The sequence below is a fragment of the Filicampus tigris genome, chromosome 8, assembly GCF_054856515.1.
Source record: "Filicampus tigris isolate MCC_2025a chromosome 8, RoL_Ftig_1.0, whole genome shotgun sequence".
NCBI lineage: Eukaryota > Metazoa > Chordata > Actinopteri > Syngnathiformes > Syngnathidae > Filicampus > Filicampus tigris.
In genome coordinates, this window is record NC_141224.1 from 22,910,468 (window position 1) to 22,932,555 (window position 22,088).

General features: G+C 40.3%; 2 protein-coding genes across 4 annotated transcripts in view; one reads left to right on the plus strand and one right to left on the minus strand.

The window, feature by feature from the left end:
- The first annotated feature begins 250 nt into the window (after positions 1–250).
- On the plus strand, positions 251–5,567 carry derl1 (derlin 1). The gene is made up of 8 exons (XM_086037645.1): positions 251–599; positions 1,411–1,522; positions 1,601–1,665; positions 2,174–2,200; positions 4,125–4,220; positions 4,320–4,372; positions 4,465–4,575; positions 4,889–5,567. The coding sequence occupies exons 1-8, from the start codon at positions 447–449 to the stop codon at positions 5,037–5,039; spliced, it is 768 nt and encodes a 255-aa protein (XP_085893771.1). The 5' UTR covers positions 251–446; the 3' UTR covers positions 5,040–5,567.
- Positions 5,568–6,720: 1,153 nt separating this feature from the next.
- zhx2a (zinc fingers and homeoboxes 2a) overlaps positions 6,721–22,088 on the minus strand; it is a 63,193-nt gene continuing 47,825 nt past the window's right edge. For all 3 annotated transcript variants that reach the window (XM_086037644.1, XM_086037643.1, XM_086037642.1), the window contains 4 exons: positions 12,791–13,031; positions 12,554–12,719; positions 12,247–12,366; positions 6,721–8,143 (listed from right to left, as the gene is read on the minus strand). In XM_086037644.1, coding sequence (XP_085893770.1) covers positions 12,249–12,366; positions 12,554–12,719; positions 12,791–13,031 — 525 coding nt within the window. In that variant the 3' untranslated portion in view covers positions 6,721–8,143; positions 12,247–12,248. The remainder of the gene's footprint in view (positions 8,144–12,246; positions 12,367–12,553; positions 12,720–12,790; positions 13,032–22,088) is intronic.

Genomic DNA, 22,088 nt, shown 5'->3' on the forward strand with positions numbered 1-22,088 from the left:
TACCCCATAACAAATAAATATATCTAAGACACCGAACAATGCACTTAAATATGGTGTATACTGTACATGCATAAATTCCACTTAATTTTCTCTAAATGTGTGTATTGCGGACATATTACGTATTCGGGATTAATGTGGGTATTAAAGGCCATGTCATTTTAATATAGTTGATGGACGATTCAATAATTTGGTTTTATTTTTACATAACATTGTTAGACGCCATGCGGCCCTAAATATATTTTGAAATTCTTGACCGGATAAGGATGCCGTGATTACAGTGATTACCGACATGCTTAGCTAGCCGCTTGTGATTAGCCACGTCATGTAAACTTTTGAAGTGGTACTCATCAAAGACAACGGGCGCTGACGCAATCGAGATAATTCACTTAACTTCTTAATCAGGCTTTGAACTTTATGGTTAGGACGCTGAAATAATTCTATGGAAGATGTCAGACATCGGGGACTGGTTCAAAAGCATCCCCCTCATTACCAGGAGCTGGTTTGCTGCCTCGATTGCTGTTCCCCTTATAGGGAAACTAGGATTGATCGATCCTAGGAACCTTGCACTGAGGCCAGATTTGTTCTTAAGGAGATTTCACGTAAGTGTTTGTTGGTGTTGTCTCTAGCGATCCATGCGAATGTTGTAATGTTTGTGTTTACGAAAAATGCTGGGGCGTTAGCAGGTGGCTAGCTTGACTCAACAGGCCGAGCCGAAAGTCAGCCAATCATCGCTTGTGAAGTAGGGGCTAATTCAAGACTTCCGGGTACACTGGGTGCAAAAAAGGGCATAGGACCATAACACACAATTTGAAGATTTGACTTATTTATGCAGATGCAATGTATGTAACACTAAACAACAAAACAGGCCTTTCATTTAAGTGCGAACAGCCTTTTAGTGCGCATACTTTTTTGTTAAGGTTGTACTTAAATTCATGGATTTATTTTAACAACAGTGTTCCCCAACCTGATTGGTGCTCTGTGACATAGTCCCCATTTGATAAAATATAAGTTACACCGCATGAACCAAAACCATCACTGACAGTAGATTCACAGGCTAATTGGTACTTAAATGTTCTTGTTACTCTAAATTGCTAACATTAATAGATTAACAAAGATACATTTCATGGAGCACAATAACTAATTTTGGACTATTAAATCAAGATGGACAATTTCCTGTGGCATACCTGATGATGTCACACGCACACCAATGTTCCATGGTGAGCTGTACCTTTAAACAAGCTTTAAAGTGTGTCGTCTTTATTACTGTGCGCCATAGCTTGGTGTTTTTGCAGTAGCACTTATCGAGGGGATGATGATGATGTGGAGAATATCTTTGAGATTGTGTCCTGTCAAAGCATTTCATTTGTAGTCAGACTATGTGTCTATTAGATTCACCTGCTCTGTTTTTAGCTGTGGAGACCAGTGACGGCCACCCTGTATTTCCCAGTGTACCCCAATACCGGCTTCCTGTTCCTAGTCAACCTATATTTCCTATACAATTACTCAACTCGGTTAGAGACAGGTGAGATGGCTTACCGACACACACACACGCTGCTAGTTTTTTATGTGCGTCATGCATCTGATTTCTTTGTGTTTTTAGGAGCTTTTGATGGGCGACCGGCTGACTATGTTTTCATGCTCCTCTTCAACTGGATCTGCATTGTTGTATCCTTTCCTTCACCCTTTAAGACAGGGGTCTCCAAAGCAGATCCTCGGGAGCCCCTATCCAGCCAGGTTTAGATGTTTCCCTAGCTCCAACCCACCTGATTCAAATGACGGATTGTGAACAGGCTTGTACAAAGCTTGCTGATGAGCTGATCATTTGATTCAGGTGTGCTGGAGCAGGGAAACATCTAAAATAGGCTGGATAGGGTCTCATGACGACCGCACTTAGAGACCGCTGCTTTAAGCAAAAATAATAAACTTCACATGCCGCCAAAGTGCTCCAAATCAATGGGAGTTTTTTTTTTTTTATGCTATGAAAATTTATTATTAGTTTTGACTGTTTACAATGAGACAATGTGCAATTCAGCTACGTTTACATTGGGAAGTAGAGGAATAGGCGTATGTGAAAGTGAGCTGGTGTGATGGGTTTGCGAGTGACAACTTCCTACAAGTCTCTAGCTGTGACCAAAGTCACCTTTGTGGTCGTTGTCCTTGACTCTGGTTGTAGATTACTGGGCTGCTCATGGACATGCAGGTAAGCATTTAAAAAGCCTGATTACTAAACCTGACTTTGTACGTATGTCGGAACTCAGAAGGTGGCATGTCACAATCCTACACTAATGCTGTAGTAAAGTCATAAAAAATATTTGTATGGGGCCATAGAATTAAACAATCAAATTAAAATGCTTTGTATTCTTATCCCACTACGGCTACGCAAACTGGTTCATCGTGTGACGTTCATAACCTTCAAATCTTATAATTGAATAACATATTTGTATGAAAAACACATCCAGGCCATACATTGTATATAAACTAAGAGTTTCAAAATTGGTGCGTAAATACCATGTAAACTTAAAGTACCTTTTAACGCAACTCCTTTTTTTTTTCTCCCCAATGCTGATGAATGCACGCCACTCCTTATTTGGAAAGACCTGTACTTGGGGAATTCTGGTTGTAACGGAGCAAACATGTCCACGAATGAATTACTCTCTCAAAATCCACTGTGTTGCAGCCCATGTACGTGATGTTTAAAGAGGCAAACAGTGAAGGTGCCACCACCTTTTCCTTTCTTCGAGTGGGGAACGCAATCGGTAGGCTGCTGGTTAGCAATTAGCGCTGAGATAGGTTGATCCAGCCAAGAGGCGAGTGTTTGCCCATCTTGTCTATTAGAGTGACTCAAAGTCACTTGCTCTTTAGACGTGAGGTGTTTTTTATTCAGCAACTCCAGAAGATGGCTCGCAGGAAAGCGGCGTCTAGGGGAGGGCGATATGTATCGTACTCAATATTATCGTCAAAGTTGTTTTCACAATATGCAATTTTACATGATCGAGTATTAATACTGTCTCAAAAACGACCATGTCTATTGATTGGCTGGAAAGATGAAATTGTCAATCAGCGAATCGACGCACAAAGAAAGTGGAAGTGTTAAGTCGTCATTCCGCAAATCAGTGGGTAGGATTCAGTCACGTGTCGCGGGGACAGGATATTGTTCTCAATATGGAGGAGTCTCCCGTTTCAACGACGTAATTTAATAGCTAGACGTCCCTAGCCTGGAACTAATTTGGGGTTTGACAAGACCGACGTCAAAATTACATTCTAAGATGTGCCGAAAAGTGGTCAGAAATGCTCGCGATGCGTACGTGTATATGTCACATGCATGTGCCAGTTTAGGGAAGTCAACAAACATGTCTGACTATATGCTCACGGACATGGCGGAGTTGCATCACAGCACCACCTAGCCGCCTGGCATGCATACACAATAGAATTCCACACACTCTTGCGTCACCACCGTATGCATGCAAAGTTTTTCTCTGATAAGCGCTCGTCTAAATGTTTAATAAAAGGGGAGACAAGACTCTACGTTTGCGTCTTCAGTTCAGTTTGTCATCATATAAACGTAGCCTTAGAGCTGATGGAAAAAAATGGAAGCTAGTTATTCCAGTTACCGCCCTTCTATGCGCATGTGCGGTGAAGCATGCAACAGGTGTATGACTGGCTGTCAATCAAGTGACAAATATCACAACGGATGCTAGGAGGGGAGTCTTTTTTTTTTCTTTTTTTTTTTAAATTCACTGCCGCTGACAGGCAGCTATATCAATAGGCTGAAACTGGGAGGGCTGGCAGTGATTGAGTTAATGTAATGCGATCGTCTGATACCCACTTTATGAGCTGTGTGTATTTAATATATAGTTTTGAAATTATTCATCTTTGTCTCATTTTTACATCACACAAATGTGGTATTCAAACAGGCGTGTGTGGACTTAAAAAAAAAAAAAAAACATACATCCACTCTATTATGCTCAGGGCTGCATGCTACGTGTGACATGACACCTATCTATGCAGTTGCCAGGCAACTAGTCGAAACTCCATGGAGTCAAACTGTCATAATGCTAAGTGTTAGCAGAAAACAATGGTACGGATGTTTGCCTGGATGATTACATTGTTTTTTTTGTCTATAGCTGCTGATGATCCCATTGATCATGTCTGTTCTGTACATCTGGGCTCAGTTCAATAAAGACATGATTGTGTCTTTCTGGTTTGGAACAAGATTCAAGGTAACTTTGTGTTACGACACTCACATCCCATCATTAACAGTCTTGTTAAACGTGTCTAGCATAGCCATGATATTAATGGTCAGTGTATACCCCATCTAGGCACATTATCTGCCTTGGGTCATCTTGATCTTCAACTTCATCATTGGAGGCTCGTAAGTAACCTCTTTTTTTCTATTTCGGTCATCATCGTTATTTATTCTTTGTACAACGCACACCGACATATCTCTCTGCTCTTTTGGCGCAGGTTTGTGAATGAACTCATTGGGAACCTAGTGGGCCACCTCTACTTCTTTCTCATGTTCAAATATCCCATGGACCTGGGAGGACGCTCCTTCCTTTCTACGCCACAGTTCTTGTAAGTGCTATTATTTCTAGAATAACTACCAATGTGGAGTAAACATTTTTGACGTTAAAATACATTTTAACGTATTTGTAGGCTAAATGCTAAAAACATAGCATTTTTCCCACATTGCCACAGGGTATTATTGATTTGCATACGTGCATTAAAAAAAAAAAAAAAGAAAAAAACGTTTAGACCAATATTTTTTTCCCACAATGCACATCTTTATATTTTGCAAATGGTCCTAATCTAATAGCTGGTCAGTGTATATGTGTGGTGTCATACTTCCTAACCTTGTCTTTTTTATGATTGTAATTCTCCACCACAGGTATCAGCTCCTCCCTACCAGGAGAGGAGGGGTGTCAGGCTTCGGAGTTCCTCCCGCTAGGAGACCAGCGCCTCAGGAGCAGGCAGGCGCAGGAGGTGGCGGCGGCGGAGGACGCCATAACTGGGGCCAAGGCTTTCGTTTAGGGGATTAATAAGAGCTGACAAGCGCAACCCATCGCTTAACAATCCCAACCCATTGCCTACTGTCAGCATCTGCGCTTGGGTTAAAATGTTTGCTTCTTCACTTTCTTCAGTTTGAGGAACTCCAAATTAGTTAAGTCTGAAGAGTGAAAAGTAAAGGTGGCAAGTATTTTAACGCCAAAAGTACAGTAAGCCTGCTGTTTTGATGACTTACATGATTTTATTTTTATTATTGTGATTATTCAACTCCCCTTTTCTTACTGTCTCTTTTACTGCCTTATTTCATTCACCCTCTGACAGCAGACAGTCCAGGAGAGAGATGCTGCACATCCCATAGTTAGTTGATTTAGATTCTTAATGATCTTCTCCACCCTCTAAAAAAGCATATCATATGACTTTGGAATTGTCAACATGCTGGGTGAACGGTTGTGTGCGAGACACATGGCCAACCTGAAGTACTGTTGTGGGTGTCGGTAGTACAGACTTCCTATTAAAAGTAATGTTTGTTTTTGTAAATACAACAGTTTCTGAAAAGATAATCTAGTCTGTGTGTTATTTGTTTACTTACTTTTTTTTTCTTCACGGGGCCACAAATTCTCAGGCACGCTATTGAGGAGAGAGAAACTCATGAACCTGGTGTCTATAAGTGCTTATCCTCCTTAGGGCCACTGGTGAGCTGTCCAATGATGGTTATGGGCAAGAGGTGGCGTACAGCCAAAACTCACCAGTCAAGGGCAGACACACTATACAAACAGTTATTCATTCACCATCATTACCTTTACAGGTGCACTTAATCCAACCAAGAACCTGAATAGCAAAATTCACAATGGATTTTTAACCCATTAACCAAGATTATTTTTTTTAAATCAGTTATGAGCTACCACTTGCAGTGAAGCTTAATACTCCAGCGACACAAAGTGGAGTCCCACTGTCTTTTTCAAAATGTGCCGTAAAGAGAAAAGTTAGGAATAAGAACAGCCAATTTGAAGAAAAACTGAAGACGGAATGTTTTTTTTTTTTTGTTGCACCCCAACATGTCTTGAATGTACACAGAAAGTTGAAGTGTTCAAGAAATCAGGCATAAAACATGCTGAGGAGTATGCAAAGTATTTGGAAAATGATAAAAACATTTGATACCCCTGCTTTAAACAAAGTGGCTACTTCCCTCTGTGAAGATCCTGTTTGTAGCCTCGCAATACCGAGGTTTTGTCCATCAAATGTTTGTCTGTCTTGGTCTCATTATGTCAAAATGTGAACAACCTGATGAAGACAACTGTTTGAATACAACTTCTACTTGAACCAGAAAATATTGATTCATGGAATGTCTCAAGAAATTTCATCATTCAAGCTCCTAGTTAGAGAATACAAAATTGTGCAAAAAGTAGTGAATCATTTGGACAAGCACATTCTACAGTTCAGAAAAGGTAAATTGTTTACATGTCAAGTGCATAGCATATTCATCCTCAAATATCCCCCAATGCTTTGTGAGTTGCGTATAGACAAAATAACCAATCACAAGTGAAACCAAACAAACAAGTTTTTGAATGCGAGAGGAAGCCAGAATACCGGGAGAAAGGGCCCAAGCTCAGATTCAACCCCAGGACCAGTACTTGACATCACCCCGCAGCAATCTCACAACTAATTTCTCATCGAATCATTATTCTTGAGGAACCAGACATTTAAACCACTCTCCAAGCTTTAATGCATGAAGACCAAGACCAGCATTGCGTATTTATTGAGTTAGAGCAGATTTAAAGTAGAAAATGAAAATACAGGCAGTATTTCTTAGAAGCCAACCACAAGCCTGAATAGTACGCTCATTGATGCTTGAACATGAAACTTAAGCAGCGGAAACATGTTCATTCTGCTTTTCAAACCAGCGTTATCATACAGAAGTGACAGTTGAATCTCGAGCAGTGCTTGCACAAATGATGCATAGGATGCAATAAGACAAACAAAATACAACATCCCTTTAAATCTTGAGTACATGTTGAAAAAAAAAAAGTTTGATTCTAAGGCAGTCAACACAGGTTTGATCTTACATGAAAAAGAAATTGAGCTTGTTGGAACCGACTACACGAACAACTAGAATCAACTAACCCCCCCGACAAAACACGGACAGGCGAAAGCGGACGAGACATGTTCACACTTCACTGCTGAACAAGATTCACACTTGGAACGGCTTTTGTTTAATCGCCACTCAGGAATCGCCCGGACTTTGCAAATTCAGTCAAAAATAGTCCACGTTTTGTTTTTGTCATCGAAATGAACCATCATTAGTTGATGCGGAAAGACCTGAAAAGGCAGCATGGTGCGATCAGACAGACAATGTGTTTCAACATTACTAGAACAGAAAGAACATTCTGCACTGTTATTGCCTCAGGGACTGATGCAAGAGCACACCAGCTGATTTCAAAAAGATACAAGTTAGTGCATTCTATCATTCATTGGCCTAATGCAGTTCGTCTTGGTCTGCACACGTGGCTCTTTGTGGCAAATGTGTGGCTTCCTATCCAGCGGCGAGGCCAAAATTGCACTCCCACAATCCATTTCCTCTCACTTCTCTTTGAGAACATTGTCTGTGACTTCTTTTATAAGGGGCTGACGCTGCAAGAGGAAATTTATAGCTGGAGATGAAGCGTCCGAGCACAAGAAAGCCTTATAGTAAGTAAGCAAGTTACGTTAAAAAAAAAAAACTCATATTGAGCAGAAAGCAGGTTCAATTTTCCTCCAAAATAGGATTGATTTTCAGCAAATAAACAGCTATTTTACACTTTGCGCTTTAAAGAACACAAACATTCTAAGTACTGGGCACAATCTTAAAAAAAAAAAAAAAGTAACAAAACACGCCCTTCCAGGAAAACTGTACAATTTTTTTTTGGCAATACAGAAAAAATATTTACAAGGATACTTCTCAAACAAAAAAAAAAAAAACTAAATAAGTCCAGCTTTGGCACTCCTCTACGTGAGCATCTGCACCACATGTCGGGGGACACGCGAGCAGCCGTCCAATCTGCTGCGTGACCACACTACCGGCATGGAGATACATCCCTGCTTCCACTTTTGGCATCTTGTACGTGACCTTCTCTGTGACTCGTGTATGGATTCACATCACCTAGAACAGAAATGAGACACGAAGAGGAAGTGAGCCTGTGTGCCCACAAGCAAATTGGTGTATTTAATCACTGCTGATTGATTTGAACCTAAAATGTCAAAAGACTCGCTGAACGATAACTTTGTGAGACATTATTCATTCTAAATTCACAATTAAGCAGCGTCACTTCCTAGGTCCTGCTAATAGCATCTTTGAGCTATTTTATTAACATCATAATCTACAGTCAACGTTCAGTCACGCTGAGATTTTCCCACAAGTAACATTTGAGTCATGAAGTAAAAGAACCAAATGTTGCAGATTGAACAGTGAATGCTAGAAAAACATGTACAACAAATGTCCTCTTAAACGGTGATTGTTACTGACACACTAACACTACAAGCAACATAACATCATCATTAACTGAAATGGCAGCGCCGCCTCCCTCCAATAATAGCAGTGTGTGCGCGTGTGTGATGTGCATGCACACACTAATGACGGCATCGCGCTACTCGCATCACGCCATGCCGTCAAACCGTCCACTGAAAGGACCAATCACAGTCAATTAGACACAAATAACTTCCTGGGTGGATGAGACTGCAGCTGTGGCATTTTAAAGGCCCAGTCCACCATTCATGGCCGCAGCCAATCACAAACAGTTATTCCTGTTGCGGGTCATACAAGGATGAACTCCTCTCTGTATGGCAGGAAAACGCCAAAGCCAAGATGGCAGCAGTCACTTCTTGTTTAAAAACCTTTAGAGCGGCGCCACATGGTGCACACAGAGTTATGAACTTCTCTAACAAGAATAAGGTGACTTTTAGGACATTTTATTTTCCCTGGTTACTCGAACACGCTTCGTTTTATGACCGTATTTCAATATACAGATGTGCTATTGGCTGCAGTGCTTACAAATTCCCAGCTCAACAGTAAAAGTACGACAATTCTTACAGTTTGTTACAAACTAAATAATTTAACTCTTGTGAGAAAACTGCTTTGTTTTAGTTTCTTGGGGAACATGGTCTGAAATGAATATTCGTGGAATAGGGCTATTCTAACCATGTAGACTCTGGCGAAAATATTTTGGGAAATTGTTGGGAATATTTGTGATTTTTCTCTCGGTTGTTATACTACAACAAATGCATGTGCATTCATGTTACTCACATGGACAAAATTGTTGGTACTCCTCTTTTACTGAAAGTAAAACCCACATTAGTCACAGAAATAACTTAATCTGACAAAAGAATTTGGGGGGAAAAAAATAATCTAAATTAACCAATGAAAATCAGACACTGCTTTAGAAATGTTGTTGAACAGATCTACAGTGCCTTGCGAAAGTATCCGGGCCGACTTTTTGACCTTTTGCCACGTTTCATATAAAAATTAGATTTTATTTTGTGTGAAGAATGAACACCAAATCAGACACAATCATGAAGTGGAACGCAATTCATACATTTATTTATAAGTAATAATAATAATAATAATAGTAATAATAATTATGATTATTGTTGTTGTATTAATCATTTTGTTTTTATATTTAAAAATAAATAAATATTAATGATACTTATTAAACTGAAAAGTGGGGCAGGACCCTTTACTATTAGTGCAGCCAACTCACTCCAGAAGTTCCCAGATGATATCGAAATGATCCAATGTTGACCTAAATTACTGATGATGAGAAATCGAATCCACCTGAGTGTAATCTACCCTCAGTCTAAATCCACCTGCTCTGTGATGGTCTCAGACAGGGGTAGGGAACTCTGGTTCCTTGAGAGCCATATTGCGTCAGGTTTGAAGGTTGCTTTCTCCAGATGGCATGTTTCAGCTCCTTCCGCAGATGTTCAAAATGATTTAGGCTAAGTTCACACCGCAGGGAAGCGCAACCCAGATCGTATTTTTTTGCCCGTATGCAACCTGTATCTGATTTTTTTATGACAGTCTGAACTGCTCAATTTAGATTTTTTCAAATCAGACCTGGGTCGCTTTCAACTGTGGTCCTGGATCGGATACGTATCCCATTTTTTGGATATATAGACGGATATATGCGACCGCAGTCTGAACGACCAGGTCGCATATATCCGTCTTTGACGTCATCACGAGGGGGACACAGGTTGCTTGATTGTCTGTGAATCTGCAAAATTGTTTTGAGTAATGGTGTTGGCTTTATATTTAACTTTAATTCAATTCCACTTGAAACATGAATCATAAAGTGGACATTTGCGGTGATAGCGTAGCCACGCAGGCGGCAATGACGTGACATCATCTTTAGTGACGTCTCCATGATATGAGATTGAAAATCCTCGTGTCATTTCCCTAAAATATTGTGATTCTACCTCCTCCCGAATCACTTCTCTGTAGATGTGAGATAATAAAAATATGGGTCTGTGGCCCTACATGCTGGACCACATTTACTTCTGTAAATATTACGTTGCGAGTGACGTCGTCTATTCCTCTGTGCATGCGGGTCACTTTCGGGACGCAAATGTTCATACACTAGACGGACAGAGGTCACAATTAATATGTAATGTAAACGCTTACACACACACACACCCAAATAAAATTGGATTTCACCAAAAAATCCAAATTGAGCATTAAGTGTGAACCTAGCCTTAGATCAGGGCTCAAGGAAGGCCTCTTCAGAATTGGCCGATATTTTGCTCTTCGCTATTCTTGGGTGTTTATCAGTGTGTTTTGGGACATTGTCGCCATGACTTGCGAGTGAGACCAAGCTTTCCGACAACTGGGCAGAACATTTCTCTAGATTACCTTGACAATTTTGAGATTTCATTGTACCCTGAACAGATTTGACACCCTGTGTTGGATGGAGCAAAGCAGCCCAAGAACACAACGGAGCTTCCTCCATGTTTCACAGTAGGGATAACTGTTCTTATCTTGGTATACTTATTTTTTGCGTCTGTGAACATAGAGCTGATCTGCCTCACCAAAAAGATTCAGTTTTGTCTCATCTGTCTGTAGGACATTCTGTCGGGGGCTTTGTGGCTGGTCAGCATGTAGTTTGGTAAATTACAGCATCGCTTTTTTATGAAGTCCACTTTGGCTCAAACAATGACGAATGGTTCAATCTACCACTGATGTACTTTGAACCAACCTGGAGTTCACCTTTAATTTCTTTGGCGGTTATTCTTGGGTGTTTTCTTACCATTCATATTTTTCGTCTCTTCAATTTGTCCTTCATTTTCCTCCTACGGTCATGTCCAGAGAGGTTGGATACAGTACTGTGGAGCTTAATCTTCTAAATATGTGCAACTGCAGTCACATTAAGCTTTGAGATGGTCTTGTAGCCTTTGCTTGTGTAGAACGCCGACGCGGGATTATAAGGAAGCCTTAAAGTGACACTTGGATGAGTTTAGCATTGGCACTTATATAATAGGTTTGCTTGTAAAAATGACATCAGTACTAAAATGCCCACCTCAAAAGACTCTGTAGTGATTTAAGGTCTTTTTGGGTGATTAAGTTTACGACAAATTGCCCCGCCCCTTTGGCGTGGATTATGTTATGTTTTCGGTCTCAGTTGTCTACGTCACGGGAGGGCGCCAAGCATGGTAATATATGACCTTTGTCAGTTCTGTTGTCTAAAACGGCGACCGATTGCCACCAAAATGCAAATGCACATTACTACTCTTGTCCACTTCAACCTGTGAAAGTATAAAAGTGTTCTGCACAATAGTTTGGATTTATTGACATAAAACGTGATCTCATCATAATCACCTCCACAAAATCCAAAATACCGTGGCGATCGCTTCTCCACTTACACAGGCTGAAGGGGACAAGAGCTTGAATGCGCACACGAACCCCGACTGGTTTATATTTCGGACATTTAGCGACGCTAAACTCGCGTCAACTCTCGGGAGGCAGACGGCGACTGGCAGTGGGCAAGCAATCAGGCAAGCATGGATATTTTTCACTAATAACTCAGTAAGGCTACTCATCCACCAAATCTATGTTCTTGTGCAATGAAAGGCAACTAAACAGGCTTTCCAGTGGTATAACATTTAGAGAAAAAGCCTTGTTACAATAAAAAAAATAATCTACCAAACACAAATTTTCCAACTTTGTTTTGTTTGTTAATTAAAATTAGAAATGTATCATAAAATTAATTTACTTACCATCAACCAGTGACCCTCCCAGGTTGTTCCATGGTCAAAACATCACTGTCTGCTGCCAGTCTCTGTCTTTGTAATCCTCCCTCACTCTCTTCATCCACAGCAACAGTCACCTGAACCCACCTGGGGATATTAAATGTGCATCAAGATGAGCTGATGCAATAATAAATATTACAGAACTTTAGATACAAACAGTGCAGAGCGTTATTATTAATGTTGATAGATGCAAGCGTTGGTAATTTGAATAGTGTGAAATTAGAGACTATTTAAGGAATTAAGGATTTAAAAAAGAAAAGCATAAGACACTCACCTTCCTTTATCAGCAATGTTAGAGCTGGTCTGGTCCAGTTTGGCCTGGCTCAGGTCCGACACACTGTGAGTTAGTTTTTCAGTCAACCACTGCACTGTGTCTGGATTAGACATCTTGGATTTCTCCATAGATGCTGCTGTTGTTTTCTTCTCACCAGCTTCCTCCTCTACACCAAAATTTGTGGGGTTAAACGTGAAAACTAGACAAAGCGTGACATTATGATCATATGTAACATACCTTTTCCCTCCAGTGATACACTTTGTTGTTGTTTGTCAAAACTGTCTCCATTCTGCTCTAGTCCAGATTTCTGCTGTTCTTTTTGGCTCTGGTAAGCTTCCAACCAGGGCAAGATCTCGCCATTCTTCAGGGCCGAGCGATGTTCCTTAAACCAGCGGACAATGTCAGTGCGGCCCAGGCTTGTTTGCGCCTCCAGCTGGCTGTACTCCTCAGGTGTTGGCCACTGGGTCCGACAGAACATCTGCCAAGACAGGTCAAAAGCAACATATTATGTATAAGCAAAATATTTAATTGGATTTACTCCTCAACCATATCTAGAATAAATATGTGCTGCGCTCTCACAAAACTGCACTCTTGTACATGCAAATAAACAGCAGGTGGCACAATAAGCTCTACCTCCAGGAGAATGTGGCTTTCATGGGAAATAATAGCAAGATTCTGTCATACCAGTTTTAAAGGCCTTTTTACATTGCACTTAGCACAGCGCAGTGCGCCCGACCAACCCATTCACTGTGTATACGCTGCCGGTGGCGCAAGGCGTCGGTGCCTGACAGCGCTGACGCACGTTAATTGAAAAATGTTTCATTTGTGCCGCAGTGCGCTGTGACAACAGCTTGGCGTATCCAATAGAAGAGATAGTGGCGGAGTGATTTCAGAATGACAACAGCAACAGATATTGGCAGAGATGTATACTATACTGAAAACTGCATAGGGAAAATGAAAGTAAAAGTTATTAATGCGGTATCTTAGGCTAGGTTCACACCGCAGGCAAATGCGACCCAGATCAGATTTTCTTGCCCAAATGCGACCTGTATCTGATTTTTTATGACAGTCTGAACGGCTCAATTCCGATTTTTTCAAACGCGACCTGGGTCGCTTTCATATGTGGTCCTAGATCGGATACGTATCCGATCTTTTCCAATGCGTTCGCGGTCTGAACATATATCCGACATTGACGTCATCCGGAGCCCAAGATGGCGGAGGGAAAGTGCTGGCAGCAGGGGGATCGAATCTTCAAAGTTGTTTTGAGTAACACAATTGACTTTATATTTTACTTTAATTGAATCCCACTTGAAACATGAAGCATAAAGTGGACGTTTATGGCGATCGTAGTAATTCAGCCACGGCTCACAGATTCATTTTTTACGCACGGTTAGGATGTGATGTCATCGTTAGTGATGTCTCCATGAAATGAGATATTGAAGCCTCGCCTCATAATTTCCTCCAAATAGTGTATTTATTTCTACCTGCTACCCAATCGCTTGACTGTTTAAATGCCGACACGCTGGACCACATTTACTTCCGCATACACAACGTCGGGTGTGACGTCGTTTCTTCTGCGCATGCGGGCTACTTTGACGACGCAGGTGTTCATACAGCAGACAAGACCGAAGTCACATTTATAATGTAATATGAATGCTTTTCCAAAAATCTGAATTGAGCATTAAGACCTGCGGTGTGAACCTAGCCTTAGTGTCCCAAACTCTGGGACAAGACGAATGGTGAAGATGGCACAGCTATGGAAAAATCTCCACTACCTTGAATGTCCCACGCTGGTTGAAAGTGGTGTTAGCATTTAAAAAAATTAAAAATGTTATCTTAAAGTAAAACAAAGCTTAGCGACACATGCTTCACTTGAATCATGTCCAAACAAAACGAACAAAGCTTAGCCACACATGCTTCACTTGAATCATGTCAAAACATAACGAGCGCTTTCTGGTGTAACTTCTTTAAAGCGGAAGTCAACCCTAACCAATGTCTTTCAGGAATATGTGCTATGCAAGCCCACTAGTTAAAACAGAGCATTCTGATAAATATTGAGTTTGTGGAACAAGTGTTAATCCACTCGTTTTTAGCCATCTCTGGGGGCGGCCATTTTGTCTTCTGTCAACTGAAAATGACATCACAACTGCTCACAACGACCAATCACGGCTCAGATTCAGAAAACAGGTCAGCCGTGATTGGTCGTTGTGAGCAGTTGTGAAGCCATTTTCAGTCGACAGAAGACAAAATGGCCGCCCCCAGAGATGGCTGAAAACTAGTGCATTTTGCTGCTTAACTTATATTCCACAAATGTAAAATTAATCAGAATGCTCTGTTTCAACTAGTGGGCCTGTTGTGAACATATTCTTGAAAAAAATATGTTTGGGTTGACTTCCGTTTTAAAACCAAACTAGGGAAAACTGCCTGTACGTCCTGTACGGTAGGTCAGCAGCCAGTGGCAAATATTGGCACACTTGCACCTTACTGCCATCGTACGTCCTACCAGAGGTGGGCTTTCCGTTTGACCAGTCTGTCTATGACGGATGCCCGGTTTGCAGACGATAAACTGGAAAAAAAACGACAGACTAAGCATTGACGGAAATGGATTTTCGCCCATCTATGTATTTTTAACCGGGTCAAGTCCGAACGGACCTCACAGTCCATTATTGACTGACGCCCGTTTCGCTGATGGAAACGGAAACACGCACCCCAGTCTCGCACATGTTTGCTCCCAGGGGTGACCACACACCGAGGGCATCTTTGAGCAGACCTCCTCTGACAGGGGAAAAAAAAACCCTCACAAATCTCACAGTCAATTTGGTGGTTGTGTTGGCTGCTAAATGACATCTTGCCTCTTAGTTGACAGCCAAACAGTTGCAAAGTGTAAACATAAACAATTTTGTCTCCGTCCCAGCAGGTAAAGGAGGCTGGCTGTGTTGTATGCCTCTCAGTCCCAAAGACTGCAATGTCATGACTCATGATATACAATGTGTCCCATATTGTTTTGTTTTTTTAATTTCACCAAACTCATTATTTGTATGCATGTGTGGTTTTTATGTGGCTGTGTAAATATATAGATTTTTTGTGAGTAAAGTTGCCCACTCTGTTTCATAAATTATATTTTCTTTTTTTTCCAACATTGTATTTATTAAACTTTTGTACAAAAATTTCAACTTACAAAATTGTTCTCATGACAAAGAAATGTCCAAGGTGTTCACCTTATTGACCAGCATATTTCGCTTGATTGTGAGTTGGGTAACTCTGACATAACATACACACAAGAGTTCAGCAAATGACAAATACCACCTGAGCACAATAGTACATGAAAACAAAACAATCAAACAAAATATTAAAATAATAATCAAACAAAATACAACAGCCCAAATTATGTCAACATTGTGTTAAAAAATGCACATATGCTAATGAAATATCAACAGAAAGAAAATTTGTTTATCCAACTGCAGAGGACCACTGGCATCTATGCCTCATCTATCTCACTGACTGCTCATATCCACACTTTCCAAATAACTTATAAATGGACCCCAAACACTTTGAAATAATGACAGTTTCCCGTTTATAATAAAAGTTATCTTCTCCATGGGTAGAGTTGTGGACAGTTCCTTAATCCAATTTATGAGTTTAGCCTTACTAGTCCTCCTCCATGAAAGTGCTATGACCCTTTTTGCAAGCAAAAAACATAAATCCAGAGCAGTTATTATACTTGCAGACATATGATGACCATCACGATACAGCCCTAAAATAAATATCCCAGGTTCAAGAGCCAACTTTGCACCCAATATGGTTTCTAAGTACTGAGGGAGAGGGAGGGGGACATAGCAGCTTTCAATATCCGTCCAAAGTGGAAGACGTTTAACTGTAAAATAATATAACATGGTCCGTAATTGTGCTGCTCAGTAGTACCATAATGGATTGGGCATTTGAGGCCCCCCTCTATTGCACGGTAAGTACAAAAGTGATAGACGTAGCCGTGAGCCCGTGAACTTCGATTATTCCACAAAAAATGGACAAAGATTTTCTTTAAGTGTGGAAATACACTTGAGGGAGGTGGCAATGGGATGTTTTGGAACAAATATAAATGTTTGGGCATTATATTTGATTTGAGAACATTGATTCAGGCAATGAATGACAAAGGCAAGGATTTCCATCTATCTAAAGATGAAGTGACTGAATCAATTATCGGTCTATAGTTAACCGTCACTAACTCTTTTAAACATGGGACTACCTTAATGCCCAAATAGTAAAAACAGTCTACCATTTTGAATTGGAAAGAGTTTTCGGTACTAGCCTTTTCTTCTGAGTTCAGTAACATTAAAGTGGATTTATCTTTGTTTACTTTATATCCTGATACCTTACCAAACATGTTTATTAAATCTAACAAGGCTGGGATAGATTTTTTCAGTTCGCTTAAAAAAAGAATAACATCATCAGCAAATACAGCAAATTTGTGCTGCTGCTGGCTTATGTACAATCCCGTTATAGATTTATGAGATTGCACTGCAATGGCAAACGGTTCGATTGCTAAAATGAATAATAAGGGGGACAAAGGGCACCCTTTCCTACATCCCCGTTTAATTTGAAATGGTTTAGGAATAACCCCATTTGTCAAAATTTCCACATACGGTTCATTGTAAATGAGTTCAACCCATCGAAGAGAAAGTATCTCCACAATCAAACCTTTTTAATATTTCAAATAAATAGTGCCATTCGACTCTATCAAAGGCTTTTTCAGCATCCAATGACAGTAGAGCAGTGTCATTTTTCCCTTCCCAATTGTACAAAATATCCAGCACTCACCTCACATTAGGAAATCCCTGTCTGCAAACAATAATTCCATTCTGATCATCTGCAATAATACCAGGTAATATTATATCCAGCCTCCGAGCCAAAACTTTACAAAGTATCTTTAAATCCACATTAAGGAGGCCAATTGGTCCTAGATTTTGACATTCAGTGCATGGCTTACCGGGTTTGGGTAGTAAGATTATCATAGCTCCTCTTAATGAGACAGGAAGGATTCCCTTTTTAAATGAATCAGAAAACATGTCTAAAAGAGGGTTAAGAAGTTTATTTTTAATTTTTTGGTATATTTCCAATGGGATTCCGTCCGGGCCCGGGGTCGTGCCCACTTTCATATGATCCATTGCTTCAGATATTTCCTCCCTTGTTATAGGAGAATCCAAATCTGATCTCAGAATTCCTGAAATATTGGGTATGAGAAGGGTATCCAGGAATCTCGTGCCTTACGTGTTGTATCTGAGCTGTATGATTAAAAAAAAAAAGAGCATAAACGTTTAATTGATTCCTAAGGGGTCAACTATAATTTGTCCATCACTGTTTTTAACTGAAACAATCGTTTTCTCATTCAGTTATTGTCGCAGACGCCAAGCCAATATTTTCCCAGACTTTTCCCCTTGGTTATAAAATGTCTGTTTAAGACGTAGAAGACGTGATGCTGCCCTAGAGGCGGAAAGTTTGTGATAATGTGTTCTTGGCAACATAAGTTTTTGATGGACTTGTGGACAAAATGTTGGGTAATATTCCCCCTCAAGCATCCCAATCTCTGCTTCCAACTTTTTTGTTTCACGCCAAGTTTGTTTTGCCTTGTGGCTTGTAAAGCTAATTATTGGACCCCTGATGTAAGCTTTAAAAGCTTCCCACCTCACAGCGGGTGACGTTTCATCCGTATTGGTTTCCAAAAATATATCAATTTGAGTATCTATAAATGATACAAAGTCTGAATCCAGGAGCCAGTTTTGTATAAACCTCCACCTAGGGGGATCTCGGCGTAAACCTAAGTCCTCGTATATTAATATTAATGAGTTTGGTGCATGGTCGGATATTAAAATACTTTCATATTGACAATCCTTTATTTTATGTCTCAGATCCTCAGAAACTACTAAATAGTCAATACGCGAATATGATTTGTACGTGCTTGAGTAACAAGAGTATTTCAATCTCTTGGGGTTCATATCCCTCCAAACATCCCCCAAGTGAAGTTCCTTCATAAAGTTATTTATAGCTTGTATACTTTTAGAATGAGTGTTATCAATACCGGAGCTTCTATCCAATTCTGAGTGTAATGCGCAATTAAAGTCCCCCGTTATAATATGACTACCAGGCAGAGCCGAAATTGTGAGAAATAGACAGGAACGACTTGTAAACAAGCAAGGCAAGTCGAAATCGTGGTTACATTTTGGGTTTGCCGTGGAAGATGGTGAGTAAAGACGTATAAAGTGCAACTTGTCTCTGCACCCACCGGCAACGCGACGAACCTATTCAACCATCGTTTGGTTTACGATGATGCTATGATACACCAAAGCAAGAAAACACCGAGTTAGATTTGGCGTCGTCCGCAACGCAAATCTCAGTCGTTGAAACACTGAACGCAGCAACCCCCACCCATCAACATCGGAGAGACACAAAAAGATAACAGAATCTATTGCCCGGACAAGGCTTCCAAATGTTTAGGGCACAGACTCCACTTCGCAATCGGCATGAGAGATTTATTTTAAATAACATATCTTATGCAAATATACACTACTTTTACTAGCACGAAAATAGAAACCATGCTTAACATTATTACTGTGAATTAAGTTAAATTTCTTGTGTAGTCGATAATATGAAGTCAATTCTTTTGTGTTCATTTTTGTTTCGAATTGTTTCAAATGCAATTTGCAAACATATTATTGGTCATTATATTGTAATACAGTTTATATATGGCCTACTGTAATTTAGAAGTATTGTATAGATTACGTACTAGTATGTAGTCAACATTTAAATTAGTTTGACCCAATCATCATATTAAATTTATAATTTATCAGAAGCAAATGCCTTTAACTTTGTTTGCTATGTGTAAATAATATTACTTTAAAAGCAAAACAAAAAAGGCTCCAGACAAAGGTCTAAGGTCTGTATAGATGAATTTATAAGTGCAAGTTAACTCGTTTGTTTATACAAGGAAACCTTTTTTTTAATTTATACATTTGCACTTTACATTTTTTTTTTATTATAAATAATTAATTTAATAAATGTTGTTGGGTCCAAAACAAACTTAAACTTAACGGACTTAAATTATTATAGCGTTTCAAAGAATTTTGTCTTAATATTTTTTCAATGTTTAAACCTGTTCTTGTTTTGTAGCAAAAAATAATTGTTTGAATAATCGTGATTTCAATTATTACCAAAATAATTGTGGTTAATATTTGTTTCATAATCGAGCAGCCCAATGAAAGGGTATAGATTTATGACTCAAAACCATAACCCCTCTTGCCTGTTATGTAAAGGGTGCTGAGTAGGGATGTGTGCGACTATTCGTTTAACCGTTTAACTGTCTACGATTAGTATTTTACTAGCCGGTTAAACGCTGCATTATCACGCATCTTGTTCCTCACGTCTCTCTGCCTCTGTAAACAAGCCAAACACCAAGAGAGATAATTGCTCCTCTCCCCCTCCGCCCACACGTGCACATAGTAGGGGGCGGGGACACTAAGTTTAGGGAGGAAAAGAGATGTCGAAGCTCCCACGAAAAACAATGTCACCGTTTGGCAGTATTTTGATGACAGCAGTAGATGACAACAAGGTCGTCTGTAGGCTTTGTAAGCCTAAAATTGCTTACAACCACTCTCCCGGAGCGATGAGAAACCACATGTGCGTCGCGCAGCCTCGGGCTCCTGCTGCAAGCTGCGTAGCAACAATAGCACGCTAGCTCGCCCCCAGTCGCACTCAGCTCCTCGTCCCGGCCGGCAAGCGTGGGTAGCGGCGCTGGCAACTCTGGGTGGGGCGGGGCGGGCCCTTCCCACAGATCTCCACAGCTGCAGCAGCCGCTGGGACACCGCGGAGGCAGCAGTCGACCTTTGCGGGGTCGGTAATCCGGGCCGGCCCGGCCGGTTTATTCGGCCGACGCGGCCTCGATGCGGCTCAAGACCCAAAGTCAGAATCGGCTAAATACGTCTAATTGCAATATTGAGCCAACAAGTTCAACACACAAACGCACATCTCCAGCTAATATTTAGCTTATATCATGCGTAGTAGCAGCTACTGTACATACAGATACATCAGGTACCATATGATTACATAAATTGCTTAGATTAAATAGACTTTCCTTGCTTGCCCTTAAAATGCAGCGCTGTTTGTCATATATTTTCTTTCTAAAGCAAGACAAGGTTAGCCAATCAATTGATGTTCAGTAGCATGCTTTCAGTAACAGCTGCATTATTGTATTGTCTTGAACTTTTCAAAAATAAAGCTCTTGTGAAAAATAATACAAAAACATTTATTAAAATAAATATAAATATAGAATTTCAATTGACAAACTGTCCTGAATGTTTGGGCTGAAATAGCCCCTACTGTAAATACACAAAACATTTGCATTTTCAACTTTGAATTCAATATGTATTAAATTTCAAGTTTTCTTGCTTATAGACTAGTCGACGCACGTGTCCTCTCCCTCTGAGTCGACTAGTCACAAATAAAATTTGAGACTAGTCGGCGGGCAAATTAGTCGAAATTCCCACCCCTAGTGCTGAGTATACATTACCCCGCCACCTCCTCCTAATTCTTGCCTCTTGACTTGATAATAGATGGGTTTCTTGAAGCAGTACAATATCAGAGTGTAAAGATTTCACTCTCGTCATCACTTGCTTCACCTTTTTAAATTTTTGCAGTCCTCTGCAGTTCTGGGACAAAATTTTAATTGTTAATCCACCAGTCACAATGTGCAACAATAGGTGGGCTTGTTTGTACAATCAAATTATTTGCAGACGTGAAACTATCTGGACATTAAAACCAGAGCCCATAATACGAAATTAGCAATCAAACCCCTTTTAACTTCAAACTTGTTACCCATTTCCCTCCCTCAATATATGCTACTACCTATCTAATGGCTGTAGGCTGTTTGTGGCAACACAAAGTGAGGACCAACCGGCTCTACCTAAACACTTTCCCTCTTAATTCACCCCGCTACTATATATTAAAAAAATAAAGGAAGAAAGAAAAAAAACTCGCTTCTTGGGTATCTTGAAGAAGAGGGGGGATGAATTAAAATGAAGTTAACAAAACATGCCATAAGCCTCTAAATCGGACACTGTCCAATATAGCCAGGAAAGAAAACATTTTTCTTTTCTCCCTACCTCTCTCGCTCTGTTTTTTTCCCTCTTCCTTCACACATTTGAGATTTTATGACCAACCAATATTACAACGGGGTAATACTAGTGATTACTCATTCCAGTCCACCTCTTGCCCTCAAGGTCTTTACAAACTTCTCTGCTTCAGATGGCCGGGTATAGGTGTGGGATTGTCCGTCGTGTGTCACGGAAGTCGCGCAATAGGAATCATGCCAAACCTAATCCCCACGAATCGTACTTGTTGTCTCACGCCGTCGAAATCCTGTTTTTTTGTGCACACCTGCTGCAAGGTCATCATAGAATCTCACTGGGTAGTTCTTAAAGGGAATTTGTCCCTTCGCCCTGGCAGCTCTCATCACAGTTATTTTGTCCTTGTAATTTAAAAACTTCAT